Source organism: Onychomys torridus, chromosome 2 (assembly GCF_903995425.1).
Source record: "Onychomys torridus chromosome 2, mOncTor1.1, whole genome shotgun sequence".
In the NCBI taxonomy this organism is placed as follows: Eukaryota; Metazoa; Chordata; class Mammalia; order Rodentia; family Cricetidae; genus Onychomys; species Onychomys torridus.
In genome coordinates, this window is record NC_050444.1 from 119,173,713 (window position 1) to 119,193,559 (window position 19,847).

The 19,847-nt window shown below is 44.0% G+C and overlaps 1 protein-coding gene across 4 annotated transcripts in view; it reads right to left on the bottom strand.

Annotated features, from left to right (window-relative positions):
* The window catches only part of Dnajc6 (DnaJ heat shock protein family (Hsp40) member C6), a 160,525-nt gene that overhangs the window by 134,336 nt on the left and 6,342 nt on the right, over window positions 1-19,847 (bottom strand). For 2 of the 4 annotated variants that reach the window (XM_036177394.1, XM_036177395.1), the window contains exon 1: window positions 14,673-14,922. The exons of the other annotated variants lie outside the window; for them this stretch is intronic. In XM_036177394.1, the coding sequence (XP_036033287.1) occupies window positions 14,673-14,694 (22 nt within the window). In that variant the 5' untranslated portion in view covers window positions 14,695-14,922. Of the gene's footprint in view, window positions 1-14,672; window positions 14,923-19,847 lie in introns of those variants that run through there. 4 annotated transcript variants of the gene reach the window in all.

Here is a 19,847-nt window from a genome sequence, read left to right on the forward strand (position 1 = left end):
TCAGAGCTACACACAGAAACCCTGTCTCAGAAAAAATAAAGAAGAGAAAAGAAAAGAGTAAAGGCTGATTTTTGGCTCACAGGTTCAGAGGTTTCCATCCCTGGCCAATGAGCTCTACTGCTTTGGGGCCTGCAGTGAGGGCATGGTGGAAGGATTGGTCAAGCAAAGTTGTTCATGTCATACCAACTTGGAAGTAGAAAGAAAAGATGAGCCAGGGCCCCCGAATTCCCTTTAGGAGCATACTGCCAGTGACTACCTTCCTTTACCTTCCTTCCGCTAGGCTTCCTCTCTTAATGCTTCCACCATCAGCAATAACACCATTAGCCAGGGACCAAGTCCTCAAGGTGTGAGCCTTTGGGGGGACAGCTGTTATGAGAACAACCACCACCTACTAGCTGTCTGACTTTGAACAAGGCATGGCTCAGCGCTCATCTTCATTGCCTCCATCCACAGAATGGATACACTAATACCTACTTGTATGTGGCAATACATGGTTATAAAAATATCTCTTACATTCTAAGAGGCTGGAAATTTTGCTGGACCTCACAGCCAGAGTTAATAACACACCTTGAGGTCACTTATAACTTAAGATTGCTATCCTGGTGTGTATTCTGCCTGTTTGTTTAACCTGCTTTTAAAAGAACAATGTAATAGACAACCTTACTTGCCTTGAGGTCCCATGTAATCAACTTTTATAACCTAAGCTAATGTATAGCTTTAATGTTAAATATATACTCTGCTCTGACCCATGGGTAATGCATGTGTGTGTTTGTGTTATGATGATAAACACTGTAAACAGCAAATAGATGAGAAACAACCTTATAAAGCAAATATCCACCATAAATGTTGGAAGAGACATGGATACAGGTTGATAAGTCTGTGTGCAGTGGTGTTGGTAGCACAGCCCGGGTCAGTTCAGGGTGGTTGGAGTCAGGAAGGTTTCATCCCCTGTAAACTCTGGTAAAGACTCCTTTGAAGTATCCCTCATTCCTTCTCCCTTGTGACTCTGTCTGTGCTGTTTAAAAAATACAGAGCAAAGCCCTTTGTTAGAGACACAGACAGACAGACAGACACATACAGACAGACACAGACACAGATAGACACAGACACAGACAGATCCAGACACAGATAGACACAGACACAGACAGACAGAGACACAAACAGACACAGACACACAGACACACACACACACACACACACACACACAGGCAGACACAGACAGACCCAGACACACACAGACAGACACAGACAAACACAGACACAGACACACACACACAGAGAAATAAGACAGCATTCAAGCAGGCATAGATCCAGACTCTCACAACAGGCATGAGGTGATGGACGACACAGGGAGAAATGAGTAGAGAATTCAAACCTGGTTCCCTCTCAGTTAAATTACCCGAGGGGAAATGTTTTTCATTTCTTTTCTGTAATGCAACACAGACACATTTTGGGTATTCTGGGGTTACTACTAATGTGAGACAGGTTTATTTTGCTTCATAGTTTGGGAATAGAGTCCATCAGGCAGGAAAGCATGGTGGCAGGAGCGGGAGGCAGTTATTTCATCAAATTTCACAGTCAGGAAGCAGAAGGAGGATGAACATTTATGCTCAACTTGTTTTCTCATTTTTATTCAGCCTGGGACCCCATCTATAGGACAGAACTGCTTATGTTACTTGTTTGTGGGCCTGACACCTTTCTTGAAATGCCCTCACAGACACGCTTGCAGTATGTCCGTCTGGCAATGATTCTAAATGCAGTCAAGCTCACTCTGCTGAATATCCATTCCAATAGGCTGAGAACACAGCCGGGTCCAAGCACTCAGTAAAGGGCAGCAGGCAGCAACTTTGTTTCAATGCACTAACCTACTCTGTAACATTTGTAAATCAAATGCATCCTCAAAGGAGTTAGAGCAAAAATCACACATTCTTCTAGTCATTCTCTCTGTGGTGTCATACATTTGTCAAGCAAGATGAAACAATCCATGGGCTTTCTAATCCTAAGAGGTGATAGATACTATAAGGGAGCAAAGGGGGGAAACCAAATGATCCCCATTCTAGGTAACTGAGAATTCTGCTAGTCCATAGATACACACACCCATAACCAGTTGGCCCTTCCACAAAAGAGGAGGGCGTGAGATGAGGTGGAAGATGTGGAAGGCTGTGGTGCAAAGATGCTGAGGGACTCCAGGCTGAATGGTCTTGGCCTTGCTCATGGGTGGAGAGGGTACCTAAGAGAAGAGGGCTTGATGATGGTTGAACACATTTGGAGTGGTACTTTCCAGAAATGGAAGGGAGTCACCAAGGTAACAGAAAGGGGTATACAGGAGTTGTGATGCTCCAGTCCCAGCAGGTACTTGGCTTTGTGACTTTCCCCAGGAATTTGGAAGGCAGTGGGCTTGTGATGGACCCTGGGACTCAGTCTGTGAGGGAAGAAAACTAAGTCAGGAAACAGACTTAGGAAACAGTTTGGAAACCTCAGGAGAGGTCTGCTGAGAGCTGGAAAACTGAGCTCAGAACCCATATGTTTGTTGGGTGGAAGGAGGGACAATGGGTCATCTGTGTATCACTCAATACCCATGGTAATGGCTAGATGAAACATAGTTGCAGTGGCACACACTCACAGGTGTGTGAAGACATTCACGCAGTGCTGATAAGACTGGAAAATGCTACACACTTTGGACAACAGCTTAGCAATGCCCTTTTAAATTGAAAGAATGCCTTTACCATATACCATGCAAGTACAGTCTTGAGCTCTTTTTCACATAGAAATGGAGTCTTAATTTCACACAGGAAGTTGCAAACAGATATTCACAGAAGCTCTGTACCCCACAGACAGGACCTGGAAATGACTCACATGTCTCTCAAGGCTGAATAAACAAGCTGTGGTGTGGGCAGACCATGGACTACAACTGTATCGATCCATACCACCTCCATTATCCATAAGGAAACCAGGCTGAGTGGAAAAAAGCCAATCATACTTCACGACTTCATTTGGGAAAACCTATGAAGTAACAATTATAAAGATGAAGGACAAATAGATTTAGATTAAAGGAAAGGGGTGGCTATGGAAAAGTAACACAAGGAAGTCTACAGTCATGATTTAATTGACTGTCTTGAGTAAAGTAGTGGTTACCCAAGATCATAAGCCTGCTAAAAAACTGCACAAAGGTGTACATACAAACACACAGATGAGTTCGTGTGTGATTCATACAACCTGAATAAGCTCAATGATGTACAAGTGTCAGCTTCCTTTTGGTGATACAGTACTAGAGAGGCATCAGAGGTTTAATGGAGCCTGGGAGGTGGCTCAGTGAATAAAGTACTTGCTGTTCAAATCATGAGGACTAGAGCCCAGATCCCCAGAATCCAAGTAAAAGCTGAGCAGGCATCGCGCTGCCTATAATACCAGCACCCAGAGGGCAGAGACAGGAGGACCAGAGGGCAGCCTGGCTACCTATACTATCCAAGTTTGGAGTTCTGGGTTCAGCAAGACCTCTTGCCTCAACTAAACTGGAGAGCAATCAAACAAGACATCTGACATCAGCTTCAGGCCTGCGTACACGCATACACATGCACACACATGCAAACACACACAAATACACAAATAACTATAGTTGTACATGGAGGGAACAGGAAGAATGCACAGGACTTCAGGCTTCCTCACTTCTGGGCAATGGATGGCTCCTTTATTCCTTTAAAGACCAAAAACAAGCTGGGCAGTGGTGGTGCACATCTTTAATCCAGTACTTGGGAGGGAGAGGCAGGCAGATCTCTGTGAGTTCCAGGCTAGCCTGGTCTATAGAGTGAGTTCCAGGAAAGGCACAAAGCTACACAGAGAAACCCATTCTTGGAAAAACAACAACAAAAAAAAAAGGATAAAAAATAACCCTCTCATCCACTGAAATATCACAAAAAGAAAGCAGAGAGGGGAGAGAGGAAGAAACCTGGCCTATCTGGATCATGTCCACCATCTCATTTACCAGGGATTTGAATTATCTCCTTAACTCAAGACACAGTATCTGGTTGGACTTCAGAAGATTGGTTTATAAACCTCCTTTCTGTAACTGAAGACCTAGGAATCAAGGTGAGATGCTGTGAGTGTAACGGCAATTTTATGTTCAGGAAGAAAGGATACAATGACAAATAAGCGCATGAGCAGAGACAGAAAGGAACTCTGGGACATCTGCAGCCTTTCTCTCTAAGAAACAAGATCACGGATTACAGGTTTTCTCTGTGCTTTTCTGGGTTTTCATAAACCCCTTGGGGAGCATTTATGCTTTAATCTACTCACTCTCAGGTACCATGCTTGGCATTTTCAATGTACTATTTCTAATTTTATAACAACTTTATAAGTATTGCTATTTCTTTTTCAAAACCAAAGACATTGGGGCCAGAGAGATGGCTCAGTGAGCAAAACCCTGATGACCTTGAGTTTGATCCCTGGGACCTACTTATTAGAGAGAACCAACCCCCCACACATAGGGTGTTCTCTGACCTTCATAAATGTTACATGGCATGCAGGTGCCCAAGTACAAACACACAAACACAAAATTAATAAAAAAAACACTTTAAAATGTTTACTAAATTTTAATAAATTAAATTGCCAAGTGTAGTGGTATATACCTATAATCCCACTATTCAGGAGGCTGGACCAGGAGAATAGCTACAAGCACAAGCCCAGCCTGAACTAACTCTCTCTCTCTCTCTCTCTCTCTCTCTCTCTCAGTGACATAAAGTTAATAGGCTTTACCCACAACACGGTCCCATTATGATACACTATGTCAACAAAGCCCCAAAGCAGTAAGGCCAATGACCAAGGACTGAGATCTCGACAGCTGTGAGCTGAAATAATCTTCCCTCCCATAAAGCCATTCTTCTCAGGTGTCTTGTCGCAGTGACAGAAATCTCATTGGATGTGAACATGGATATGCATATGTATGTGTGCATACACATATAACTGTGTATTTTAACATCTTGATGTTAATATTAATAGTATCAACAGTGTTGATTGCTAACATCTTAGTAATTATTAATACTTGTCGGTTCATTTTTAAAGACTTTTAATTTTAATTTTAAAGTCTGAGTTCCCAAGCTAAAGATCCCGTCCCTCTATCCTCGGCAGGCTATGTCTCACACGGGAGGGAGGAAGAGAGCTGTCCCTGTCTTTCCCCTCTTAGCCTACTTTTCTTGGGGGGGGGATGTGGTTTGTAAGACAGTATCTGTCTGTGTAACAGCCTCGTTGTCCTGGAACCTGCTATGTATCCCAGGCTGGCCTCAAACTCACAGACCCACCTGCCTCTGCCTCCTGAGTGCTGGGATTAGAGGCAAGTGCCATCATGTCCAGCTCTTTACTCTACTTTTGTGGCATTAAGGCAAGTCCCTTCCTCAGGAGACCTTCTAATACCTTCCCAGATTTCCCCATTTATCTTGCGGGGAGCAGGAGTCACAGGCGGTTCGATTTCTGCAAACTACCACCACCCCCTCAACTTGGAAAAGGGATTCTAAATTTAAACAACACAACACCAAACTAAAAATGGGCCAGGGAAGAACAGCCATACCTTGAATCAGGCTCTTGTTAGATTTCACAGGCACAAAGTCAGTCAGCCTCTCTCTCTCTCTCTCTCTCTCTCTCTCTCTCTCTCTCCTGTGATCAAATGATTCTTAGGTGATAATTTGAAAAAGAAAAAAGAAAGAAAGAAGCTCTAAGGGTAAGTGTCTGTCTTTAGAAGGCTGGGAAAGAGAATGAAGACAAGACAGAAAAACAGAAAGCAGGAAGTGCTGACTCACGCAGACTGCATTAGGGCTTTGAGACTATCCTCTAGTCCCCACGCTGTGATGGCTATCCAGCCCCTCACTCGCTGATCAGCAAGTTTAAGACTATAAAAGAGTAAGAGACAGAAGTCCTGACCGTGGGCTCTGAGACACCCACAGCTCCCAGGTCACGACCTCTTCCCAGTGACCGAGTTCATCAAAGCAAAGCTGACCTTGAGTGGTCCTCCAGCTTGCTCTGTCCTCAGCACTCTTCTAAAGTGCTGACATCATCAGGGAATGGGGGCTGGTTCTTGTAATCTCAACACTCAGGAGGTAGAGGCAGGAGGATGGCTGCAAGCCCACCCGGTGAACATGTCTGAGCTCAAGGTCAGCCAAGACTACAATAGTGAAAACCCACCTCAAAATCAAAATTTTAAAAAAAGACATTTAACATCAAAGCATTCATTTTTACAATTTTTATTCGGGTGTGTAACATATGTACTGAAAAGTGAACAGAGAGAGCATGTTCGGCTCAATGTGTTTCCACAAACTGATTGCACTTAACAAACTCAGTCAGATAACGGACAACACAATGCAACATCCCAAGGCCCCTTGCTTGGCACATCTTCCATACTAGAAGTGGAGTAGGGGAGCACATCAAAAGAGACTAGAAGGAAGTGCCAGCTTGTTTCTTGGTCTAATTTTAATAGGAAATGTGAAAAACCTTTCCACAGTATCCACAACCGCACATCATTGATCACATCAGTGACTTCTGCTCTAGGTCACTTGAATCGGGCTTTTTACTCTCCTGATGACTCAAGAGCCACCGTGATGTGTATCTGTGAAAAAAGAAGTTAGGTACATAAATACTCAAAGAATGTGCTAAGTAAATGGCCAGATAGGACTAAAAGCTCCTGGGTCCGATTAACACAACATACGGCCCTGAAACTGGGAAGGAAACCCGAGAAATGCATGCTGGGTGCTGGGAAAGGTTTGGATCAAGTCTGCAAAACAACTTCTAACGTGACCACTTAAACCCTTTGAACCCTACTGCTTTGTACAATGTCTATATGCCAATAAAAACTCAAAATGGTTTTTTGTTTGTTTTACATTTAAATGCTAAATAAAACATCTCCAGCTTAGGTTTTTGTTGGTGGTTTGGTTTGAGGATCGGGTTGGGGGGCGCATTGTTTTGAGACAGGGTCTCACTATTTCCCAAGCCAGCCTTGAACTTCTGGGCTCAAATGACCCTCCCAGCTCAGCCTCCACAGTACACGCCACCTTCTTGGCTTTTCCCAGAATCACATGCACTCGGTGGCACTACCCTTCAAAAGACAGACGTGACTTGGGAATGGTGACTCACAACTGCTATCTTAACAGCCAGGAGGCAGAGGCAGGAGATCCGACACAACATCTACCGCAGCCTGGTCTATAGAGCAAATTCCAGGCCAGGCTTTATGGCAAAACCAGAAAAAAAGAAAAAATTGCCAAGGCCAATGGGGCAAGGTGGCTCATGCCTGCAATTCCAACTTGGAAGGCTGAGGCACATGACTGCTGTGAGTTCAGGGCCATCTTAGGCTACACAGTGGGTTCCAAGCCAGTCAAGGTATAGATGAGGCTGGATCTCAAAAAAGTAAAGTGTTCTAGAGAGGTGGCCCAGGGTTAAAAGTGCATTCTGCCCATCCAAAGGACCCAAGTGCAATTCCCAGTACCCACATCAGCTCACAACCCTGTAACTCCAGCTCCAGGAGACCTGATACATCTTTTCACCTCCAGGGGCACCTGGACATGCATGGCATTCACACACACAGAAATACACATATACACATACATAAAAAATAAATCTTTGTGCCAGGTGGTGGTGGCGCACGCCTGTAATCCCAGCACTTGGGAGGCAGAGGCGGGTGGATCTCTGTGAGTTCGAGGCCAGCCTGGTCTACAGAGCTAGTCCAGGACAGGTTCCAAAGCTACAGAGAAACCCTCTCTTGAAAAGCCAAAATAAATAAATAAATAGATAGATAGATAGATAGATAGATCTTTGCATTTTAAGAAAAAAATTGAAACAATCAACATACCTAAAAATGGAACCAAGCAACTTTAGTGTGCACATTATTTTAAAGTACATATATTATGTACATATACTATAAACATATATAAGTCACCAATATGCAGGGCCTCAAAGCAGATTTCAATTTTTTTCTAAGAACTAATACATTTACAGTCTGCCCTCTCACTACAATAGAAGTAAATTAGAAGTCAGTAGCAAAGAAGTTGCTAGATAGAACCACTTTAGTTCTCTAATAATGAAGTATACTTCTACATGACTCTCTGGGTAAAAAAAATCATAATGAAAATTAAAATAGTTCATAATAACTAACTATGACACAGTACTTGCAGGATTTACAACAATCATGCTCAAAGGAAAATTTACAGCCTTAGATGAAAGTATGTTCTCTCTTTCTACCATGTGGGTCCCAGGAATCACAATCAGGCCATCAGGCTTGGCAGCAAGTGCCTTTACACTAAGCCATCACGCCAGCCCTCTAGTCATCATTTTCAGAGAGATCCTGGCTAATGCTTAAGTAAGGGAAGGTTTAAAAATGTGTAAGCATTGGAAACGAGGAAATAAAACTGTCTCAATTATAGAAAAATGTCAACATAGGAAATCCTTCCAAGTCTAAAAACTATTCAAGTTACTAAGTGCCTTTAGCAAGATCACCGGAACAAAGCCAACACATAAAAAATGGATCACATTTCTATATCCCAGGAACAACTCAAAAACGAAAACTCCAAGGGCCAGCCCCAGTAGCACAGAGAAGAATCAATAACCAGTGGCATCACTGTCCAGCAGATGTTACATCCCTGATGTCCCACTGTCTCCACTGGACATGATGGCGCTTGCTCCTAACCTCAGCACTCAGGAGACTGAGGCAGGAGGATCAAGCCAAAGACTAGCCAGGAATGAACCAAGTTCAAGGCCAGTATGAGCTGCATACACAGCAAGATCTTGTCTCAAAAGTGAAAGGGAAAAAAATAGTGTAGTTTCTACTCAGCCCAATTTCAATTACAAACAGTTGCATACTGTTCCCATCTTTTTTTAAAGGCACCAAAATTATAGGATATACTGCTCTGAAGTTTTAATGTGGACTCGAACTCTCATAAAGCAGGAAGGTAAAGAATGAGGGGAGCAGACAGGAGTGTTTGCTTCACATGCACAGGCCCAGAGTTTGATCCCCAGCACTGCACAAAAAAAAAAAAAAAAAAAAAAACCACAGCGAAAAGAGGAAGGGAGTCAAAACCAAGCCATTTTGCATATAAAAATTAAAATATTCAGCCACGTGGTGGTGGTGCACACCTTTAATCCCAGCACTTGGGAGTCGGACGGAGAGGCAGGTGGATCTCGGTGAGTTCAAGGCCAGCCTGGTCTACAGAACTAGTTGTAGGACAGCCAAAGCTACACAAAGAAACTCTGTCTCAAAAACCCAAAACAAAAACAAAAACGGAAAGAAAAAAAAAAGAAAGAAAGTTTCTTAGAATTAAGTGACATCTAAGTTGAAACATGGAAAGTGTCAGAGTCCTCCAGAGAGGAAGAATGACAAAAGGTGTTCCAGGGCAGCCAAGGCTACACAGGGAAACCCTGTCTCAAACAAATGTACACATACTCAGAAGGACTGGGAAAATATTTAGGCTCAATGGGTAAGAGCACTTGCTCTGTAAGCATCAGGACCAGAGTTCAATTTGCAATCAGCCATGTAAAAAGCTGGCCATAGCTGAGTATCCATATCCTCAGCACTGGCAGGGTGCTGGGGGAGCTGGAGACAGGGGAAGTCTGGCCAGTTAGCTCAGCAAACATGGTGTGCTTCTGGTCCAGCCAGAGACCCTAGCCCAGAGCAGTAAGACACAGAGCAATGGAGGAAGACACCTGACATGCTGTTCCGGCCTCCACATGCCCACACATGCTCATGCATCAAGCAGAAATTAAATAACACATGAATAATAAAATATATGCATTGCAATGTGTAATCACTCAGGCAAAACTATGTTACAAGGTAGCCATGCACATGCATCAAGCAGAAATTGAATAACACTTTCATAATAAAATATAAACATTGCAACGTGTAAGCACTCAGGCAGAATCATGTTATAATGTAGCCAAGTGTTTACACCTATAAGTAGACTGAATGAAAAGATAAATTGTGTTGCAATTTCTTCCCATGGTCCTGCAAAATTTGCAACATTGCTTTAGGTGGGTTATTTTGGAACAAAATTAAGTATTATAAACTTTCTCAGATTTGCTAGCACTCCTGGAAATTTCACTATGTGTATAAGGCCAACATATATTCTAGGCTTAGAAACTATAAAGGGTTTCACCTCTTCAGTAAAAACATTTGAAAGTTAAGGTCATACAAGCTAACTCAAACAGTTCCGATTTCTGCCCCAAATGAAAAGCTTACTAGCAGATTTCCAGTGTGAATCTCATTTCCATTGGTAACCATTGGCATGGGCAAATTCCCAACCTGTCTTCCTGGACCCCTGAGAAATCACATGACATTTACAGGTCCTTCCTGAAAAAATATCATTTCACCAGCCCACCCGGACAAAAGCAGCCATGACGAAAAGCCCTTCAAAGAAGGTGTGTTTACTCTAAAGATAGCAAAGGGGTCATGATGGCCAAGGAAAATAAAAGCTAACATTCTTTATACTTTTTTCTGATTGAAGAATGGAGAGCATATTTAAGACATGAGGCTTAAAGTCTGGGTCTGACCTTGTTTGACTCCCAATTCGATTCTAAAATATCTTCTAGTGAAAACATCCAGGTCCCTGTACTCCAGACAGCGCTCAAATCTTAGACTCAGCACATTCAAAGGTGAGGCACATCCTCATTTGCTCATAGAATGTCGTGTTTGCTAATATTAAATAAAATCCCTCAAAATACAGAAACATTGAAGGGGAAATATTTTCTCTGCCTTTTATATAAAACATCCACTTCCTGTTTTTCAACTTCTCCTCTCTTGTTCTTTCATACCTCTTCTTCTAATACCTTATTGATGAATTCACAGACTTTAACATGTCTATTTTTCAAAAAAACTAAAAAAATCATCAAAAGTCATTATTTTATTTTCTGAGGTTCATCTCTTCTTCATACAAGGTAAATTAATTCTAATATGGATATAGTCAATTTTATCTTCTTTATATTTTTGTTATTATTTATTTATGTAAACGTGTGTGTGTGTGTGTGTGTGTGTGTGTGTGTGTGTGTGTGTACACGCCTGAGGAGTTCAGAAGAGCATCAGATCCCCTAGAGCTAGAGTTATAGGCAATTGTGAGTTGCCTCATGTGGGTGCTGGGAATTGAACTCAGGTCCTCTGCAAGAACAATGCAAGCATTTAACTGCTGAGTATCTCCCCTGCCCCTACACATTTTTTTTAAGCTAATTTTATGGAGTGGCTTGTCTGCAAATCCCCACCTACCTGAGAGGTGGTTTGTGAGGTGAAATCTACTGCTTTCTGTCTATATGCTGCACAAAACGTGTTAGGCCATTTTTTTTTTTTATTTTGGTTTTTCGAGACAGGGTTTCTCTGTGTAGCTTTGTGCCTTTCCTGGAACTCACTTGGTAGACCTGACTGGCCTCGAACTCATAAAGATCCGCCTGCCTCTGCCTCCCAAGTGCTGGGATTAAAGGCGTGCGCCACCACCGCCCAGCATTAGGCCATTTCTTTAGACAGGAAATACCACCTACCTTGCACTACTGGGGCAATATATAAAGTACCTGGTAGACAACTTTCTACAAACTCATTGTTCATTCAATAAGCTCTATGATGTTTAGTACTAAAATTAGCAGCCACAGCCGGGCTGTTGTGGCTCACGCCTGTAATCCCAGCACTCAGGAGGCAGAGGCAGGTGGATCTCTGTGAGTTCGAGGCCAGCCTGGTCAACAGAGCGAGTTCCAGGACAGGCTCCAAAGCTATAGAGAGACCCTGTCTCAAAAAAACCAAAAGAAAAAGAAAAAAATTAGCAGTCACACTTACCAATATCTAGTATTTTATTTTAACTGAATTGTCTTATACATATGATTTTTCCTTGCAAAGCATTTTGAGATAGTTTTATAAAAGGCCTTCATAGTTAAAAACTTCACTGGTCTGTTTGAGATGTACTGAGAACAGGTCAAAGAAAGAAAGGCAGTTATTAAACCACAATCCAACATTTCCTGAACAGCAGTCATGTGACAGGAGCTCATTAAAGTTCAAGTTCTGTTTGCCAACATACTAAGCATGCACTGGCTCCATCTACCTCTTGCGATTTCACCTAGTTTCTTTGTTAGTCTTTGAGAGGAGAACTGACTTCCAAATAAGCCCTACACTTTTGGTACTTTTCCAGGGGTCCTTTTCAGCATGAACACTCTACATTTTTGGTACATTTATTTCAGATTTGGGTCAATAACTGGTACTTTGCTTCCCAAAAATAGCTTTCATGGTCTGGTGGACATATTCATACCCTCTCTCTCAACGGTTCTGTGTATGCACTGCTGTGTGTGCATACATACATACAATCACCTTACACACTCTCTCACACTCAAATCCACTCCTCAACACAGACCCACCTCTTGACAGAGAAAGAAAAAGGCCTGAAAAACTCTTGGGAGACTCTAGACATGCATTAACTCATGACCTATTTGTGGTCTTCAACGCCTTTGCCAATCAGAGGGAAATTGCGGACTCTCTCTAAATAGATAGCACACTTGCACATATATGGTTGCATTTTACAGACTCTTTGAAAATGAAATTAGTAGTTTACAGCTTGTTTCATCCTTCTCCAGTGTGTTTTAATTAGGACTCAAAGAACATAGACCTGACAACAGAATACAGCCTACCTGTGTGCACACACAAACATAAATATCTGACATAGACGTTTCTGAAAACAAGTTAGTCACATTTGTGCAATAGTTTCTAAAATGAATTTATTTTATGTGTATGCCCAAAATGATGCTCACAATCCACCCAATTGCACACAATCTGGGAAAAAAAAAAAAAAACGAATGTCATCTAAAACAGAACATCTTTCTGCTTGGGAGATAAAGAAACTGAGACCCAAGGAAACTAAAAGTCATGTCCCAGGTCTCTATGGAGAGATGGCTGAACAAGCCAAAACCTGTCTATTTGGCTCTCCAACAAAGTGATACAAAAATTCCAAATACCAGCTCCCACCAAAAAGGTCAGGAGAGAGATCTGAGGCTTAAAACATGCTGACACGCTGGGATGGGAAGTATTTCTGTTCTAAACACTGGCAAACGCTGAGCTGGGCCTGAGCCTCTGATTCAGACAGCTTTATTTCTAAGTCATGCCCGTGGCCTAGCATGACTTGACAAATAGGCAATTTTTCCCTGTTTCTCTAGCCACTGCAAAGGGCAAGGAAGAGCCCTCTTTGGGAACTGATTTTGAATACTTAGATCACCCAGGAATTATTTGTCCATGAGTGGCAGCTGACTGGGAAATAGGAGTGAACTGGCCTCTTCGCCTTCACCCGGGCCTCACACAGCTGCTTCTCCCTCCCCGTGACTGCTTAATTAAAATTTAAACATCAAAACCACATGGATCAATGCGTGAATGTGAAGGGTCCAAAGCCTCTATGCCTATGTTGCCAACAACCTCAAGCCCCACCCCCGTCACTTTTAAAGCCAGGAGAAACCAGGACCCTTTAAGACGCTTTTGGGTGGATTGGAAAGCTAGCCTCGCCCCTGGCATCCATCACATCGTACCCGACTCAAGGTTCTTTGCTTGGGAGTTCTCCTGTATGTGAGTGTGCATATACCACTGCCCACCACCAAATGGGAATCTTTTAACAAGCAGAGGTCAGACTACTGCGGGGATGGGGTGGAAGAGAAAGGGGGGCCCACGGGCTCCCCGGCAAGCAGGCAGGCGGGGGCTGGAGCGAGTGGTCACCTGGCGCTGGTCTGCCTGCACCTGCGCACACGCCTGGCCAGGGGCAAAGTGCGTGGTCCCGGGCAGTTTCGGGGGTGCCGGCACGCTGAGCAGCTGCGGAGAAGCGAAGCTGGCGAACCCCCACATGAGCGCCGAGCCGCAGAGATGGCGGCCTGTCCCCGGGCTCGCACGGCCCCTCTTCGGGCACCAAAATCTTGGAGAACCAAGGATGCATAAGGAAGTGCAGACCCTGAACCACGTGTACTCGGGGACGAACCTGGCCGTTGCTCCCCCACACCCCACCCCCGCTGCGGCAGGAATTTGCTAGGGCCGCAGCCTTGAACCCCGAATCCCCCAGAGTCCTTGTTGCGGGGGGGGGGGGGGGGGCTTTCACTTCAATCTGTTTCTGTCCTTGCCCTCCCCTCCAACAGAATTCTTGTGCTGGTGGTTTTTGTTTTTGTTTTTTTTCTTTTTTAGAGGAGGTGGTGGGGGCGGGGAATAGGGGGAGTTTGCATCCGAACATCCCTGTGCAAGGTAAACAGCTCTGAAGGTCAGCGAAGACTCCCCGCTGGGCCCTCCCAAAAAGATGACTGTTCATCTGGAGATTCTCTAGAAAACCCGAACTGTCTAAGTACCAAGTTCTCCAGCTATTCCAATAATTGGCTGAAACCCTACATCTTAATGATTAACAATTGTAAACACCCCCAAAATAAAAGTATCAAAATTCTGGAAGCGATTATAAAGAAAACTGTGAGACAGGTACTCGGCCAAGATTAAATCAAGAATACAAAAAAATACATTTAGTACTGCAAAAATGGGAAAAACTGAATGAAATGGTATTTAGAAAACAGTCATTTAAAGAGGACATATATTACATAACTAAAAATTACGAATATACCTCAGTAATCAAATCAGCCATCAGCACAAACTAAACATGTCCATGTTGTGACATCTCTCTCCCACGCACCTTTTAGCCGCCCCTCTGCTGTCAACCCCTTACCTTTATTTTCAGAATCTTTCATTCTCTGTTTCCTCCCTCTGCTGCACGAAAGCAGGGAAGTCCAGCTGTCTGTGCAACCCTGACTTTGGATTTGTCATTCACAGACAAGTCAGCAGTCCCGGGGGCGAAGTCCCTCAACGCAGAAGCACCCAGGCTATGATAATGGCATGCAAGTCAGTGTGCAGGGTTATAATTTTGCTTATGCTGGAGCGGAAGGGATGAGGATGAAGGCAGACGTAAACACGACTTCCAAAACATGGCATGGAACCGGATCCGGAGCCTAGGTTTGCCCTTCTCCCTTCCGGGAGCGGGGATCAACTGCTTAGTGGCTCTTTGCCTCTGGAGGGAGAGACGCGTTCAGGTTTAATGTGGAAGGTCCGTGAGGTGGTCCAGACTTATTTCAAATGATTTTGGAGGGGTTGAATAGCCCTGAGCTTTCTCTTCCATCCTCTTCCATACTATACTCATTCACTGCTTCCTTCATTAATTCAACAAACACTTCTGGGTGGGTCAGGCACAGGGCTTAGCCCTGCAGACACAGCAGTGTGCAGGACCAACCCCTAGCTCTGCTCTCAGGTAGCACACTCCAGAGACAGTGAATGCCATACAGTGACCTGTGTCTGCTGTGAGGACATGATTCCCAAAGCCGCTTCACCAGGGTATATAAACCAATGGGCAGGGGAGCTTTGCGAACCAGCCAGTCAGTGACTCAGTCAGGACCAGGTATGAGGAAGCCAGACCAGGAGATCCCTCTACTGAAAGGCAAGGAAGTTTCCAGCAAACTTTTTAGTCATTCAGATCACACTGAATTTTGTCTCATTCCACAACTCAGGTACATCCATCCCTTCCTTGCTCCATCATTCATTCAACAAACAGTAATTTTTGGAAGGCACTGCTCTACCTGTTAGGGTTTCAGAGGCTAAAAGCAGACATGTCCCTGCTCTGCTAGCATTTTTTACCTTCCGGTGAGAGAATTCAGACAAGCAATAAAAACATAAGTAGCAGCAAATACTGTGAGGAATAACAGAATGTGGAAATGAGGTAACAAGCGCCATTTTTAGACAGTGTGGCCACATGAGATGGTATTTAACTTATGGAAAATGGGTCAGCATTATCACCAAACATCTCCATGTAAAATTGGGGCCAGAAGTGTGGTTCAATGATACAATACTTGCCTGGCATGTTCAAGGCACTGGATTTGACCCCTAGCGTTGCCTTACAGCCCTCCATGCCCCCCTAAAAAAGAAAAACATTCTCGGGGCTAGTGAGATGGCTCACCATATAAAGGTGCTTGCCACCAAGTCTGACTGATGACCTGAGTTCAGTCCCTGGGCTCTACATAGTGGAAGGAGAGAACCACTCTCCAAAATTGTCCACTGCCCTCCACACATGTACCACAACATACATGCACACACAACATACACACACACACACATACACACACATTCAATAAGTGTCATAATATATATTATTTTTATGTGCATGGGTGTTTCAAAACATACATAAAAATAAGTAACTTTTTAAAATTAAAAATAAAATAATTTTTTTTCATTTTTTAAAATTTATTTTTCTATTATCAGCTTGACACAGTACAAATTCTTATCCTAATAGTGAAATGTTTCACTGCGGCTTGCCCAGTGATTGAGTAAAACCAAAATTTATTATAAGCCACAGTCATCCTAGGGTCCCCCCTGCTATGTAGCCTCCCTGGTTCTGTGGGTTGCAGTCTGATTGTCCTTTGCTTTATATCTAGTATCCACTTATGAGTGAGTACATACCATGTTTGTCCTTCTGGGTTGGGTTACCTCACTCAGGATGATATATAAAATAATTTTTTTTTTTCATTCTGAACCCTTACAATCTCCTCTCCTACATGTTGCCTCACTGGCGGCTGATAATGTGTGATTTGTTTTTTTCCATTACACGTTGGGAAAACTGATGTCCAGAGAGATTAACTGATCAAGTACAGGACCCATTTTGAGAGAAAAAACCAACAGAAAGAAACCCATCTGTTACTCTCCTCCTCAGAACTCGCTGGTAAATACAGTCTCAACACAGGAAATGTTTTGATTGACAAGAGTGCTAACGACCTCTCTGCCGTTACCAACCGAGTGGTGAAGGGCAGATGACTTAACCTGCCAGCATCATTTCCCCACCTATAAATAGGAGTTCATCACACCTGCCCTGGTACCGGCGTGTACCAGGCTGCTGGGAAGATGAAGGAAGAGCAGAGATGCAGAACTTGGTAAACAAAGCACTGTCAATGTGAGGAGACATGACCAACTGCCTGGGCACATTGAAGATGACTAATCTTAAGTGTTCACCTAGTCATTGCTGCAGTCATGAGTCAAGTATGGCTGTGGAGCGGAAGCTGTCTTGGCCACTAGGGGCCCCAGAATTGATTTCTAGCTGTTTACATTTGAAGAGGCCCTGAAAATTTGGAAATATTTAAGCATTTGGGTTTGGTTTCCATTACCCCTTGGCAATGTATGATAGCTTTCTGCTCTTCTTTAGAAGTTTGGGGGCTAGCGAGGAGGAGGATGCACTGAGACAGTTAGCTCTTGAATGTCTCCCAGAAGTCCATGCGATAAAGGCTTCATTCTAAAGGCATGGCTATTTGGAGGATGGTAACACCTTTAAGAGGTAGGATACAATGAGAGGATGGTCTTTAGGCACTGGGAATGTAGTCTCAAAGGGGATTGTGGGACCACAGCCCCTTCCCTTTTCTCTTTCCTGGCACAAGATGAACTGTTTTTGCTTTGCCAGGTGATCCCCCAATAATATATTACCTTACCACTGATCCAAAGCAACTGGACAAACCTATCAGGGGCTGAAGTAAAAATAAACATTTCCCCAGCCCACTGAAATGGCTCGAAGGGCAAGGACACTTGCTGCCAAACCAGATGACCCGAGTTCAATCCCTGGAACCCAAATGGTGGAAGGAGAGAACTGATTCCCAAAAGTTGCCCTCTGACCTTCACATGCACATATGTGCCCATGAATAATAAGTGCAAAAAAGGTTTAAAACAATCTGTAAGTCATCTCACATATTTTGTTATAGTGGTGGAAAGCTGGATGTCACAAATGGGTTCATTATAACTCCTTAATAGCCATCTTATGAACCTCAGGTCCATACATCACATCAAAGAACTGGGCATCTCTTCCCCCAAGGACTAAGTCAATCTATGGAGGTAGGAGCACTTCAGGGGGCTGAGATGCTGCAGACCCCCTGCCCTCCCCTTATTCAGTAATACTCTCATGTTAGGAGCTGTTCTGGACATAAGGAAGATGCAGCACTCAGCATCTTCTGGCTTAAGGAGCTCGTGGCCTCCAGTAGAGGGGTTACTAAATTGGGCAAACAGATGCCAGGCCTGGGTCTGAATTGTAGGGGGCAAACGGGCTCTGAGACAGAAAAGACTGGATCCAATCATGGGCTATGCCATTCACTGGTCCCTAGAGAAAGTCGGGGTGAATTCTTGAGTCTATCTAAAGTTTCTATTCCAACTGTGTGGGTTGAAGATAGTCATGGGACCATCACCTAAGGCTGGGAGAGGCACAGTGGCTTCAAACATGAAAAGAGTGTGGCACAATGCCATGAAGATCACAGTCAATGCTGTAAGATTAATAGGATTACCTGAGTCAGCCCTCTGAGCCTTAGCTTTCCTCATAAACTATGGAAAATAGTAATTAGTTTGTAGGTTATTGTGAGAATTATACCCCAGGAAGATCAAGCCTGTGGTATAAAGGAGCAGTTACCCACTGGCTGGCTCACTCAAGCTGCATCTGCTTCAGGGAAGGAGTATCAAGACTTGAAGTAGCATGGGGAGGGAGGGGAGGAGAGCTGCCATTCATACTTCAAAGGAGGTAACAGTTCTTAAGTGTGACCTTCTCTATGGATAGCTGCATTTCACCAGATACTGTGTCTGAAAGGTTTCAAGCATGCAAAGAAGTTGGAAGGATTGTGCAGTGAGCCCCGTGGCCATATGCATTTTGTCATACTTGCTGCATGTCTCTATTTCTAACCTGTCCTTAGGTTATCAAGTATGGGAGAGACAATGTGCATCAGAGAGAGAGACAGAGACAGAGACTGAGAGAGAGGGAGACTGAGAGAGACAGAGACTGAGAGAGACAGAGAGAGAGAGATTGAGGGGGGAAGAGCAAGAGAGCGCACATGCCATGCCATGTGATCATGAGAAGGTCAGAGAACTACTCTGTAGTCTCTTCCCCCCTTCCCATGGGTTCCAAGGATGGAACTCAGGAGGTCAGGCTTGCACAGCGAGTGCCTCTGTCTGCTGAGCTGTCACTGCCACATCTTAGTATATTTTTGAGACAAAGTCTCACTATACTCCCAGGCTGACCTCAAACTTACAATCCTCCAGTTTCAGCCACCACCCAAGTGCTGGGACCCACAGCCACACCCAGATTTTATCTTTTATAAGGTAGGGCCCCAGATTCAGAAGCCCTTCCATCTCAGACTCCTGAGTGCTGGAACTATAGACCTGGACCACTGTATATGGGTAATTGAGTATCTCCTTCTCTCTCTCTCTCTCTCTCTCTCTCTCTCTCTCTCTCTCTCTCTCTCTTTTTAAATCAGGTTGAAAGAGATTTGAAAGTCTTATTAAATGGAAAGGGGCTTAACATTCCCCTCGTGACACATTATTTATCAAAACCTTAGATCTCTGATCCTCAGGCCATTCCAGTAAGGGTCAGACAAGCTCTCCACCGGTAGCCTCAAGACCATGCCTCCTTCAGGAACAAGAACAGGTTCAAGCCTTGGATAGATTCTTTCCACGAATTGTTGTTCCTGACCCCGAGCTTCAAACAGAACCGTAACGAAGGCAATTCTAAATAGCCAGTCATGGAGTGACGCTCTGTCTCAGAAACTGAGTTTAGGGACTGCTTCCAGCAACTCCACTAGCCACTAAGTCCCTCGACATCTCTGCACAGTCCCTGTCTTGTTAGAAGCCACTTCTGAGTCACTTGTGAGTCACACGCAGGCTGGAGAAAAGAGAGATGGCGTCCCAGGAAGTACCACATTTGGTCTCTCTCCACCCAGCTGAATCTGTTTGCTTTGCTCTGAGCACCCAAGTGGTAGTTAGGAAGGTAAAATGGAGAGAGAGAGATCACTACCAAGCAGTGGGGATGTGTAGCTGGGTATGCCTGGGGACTAGCCAT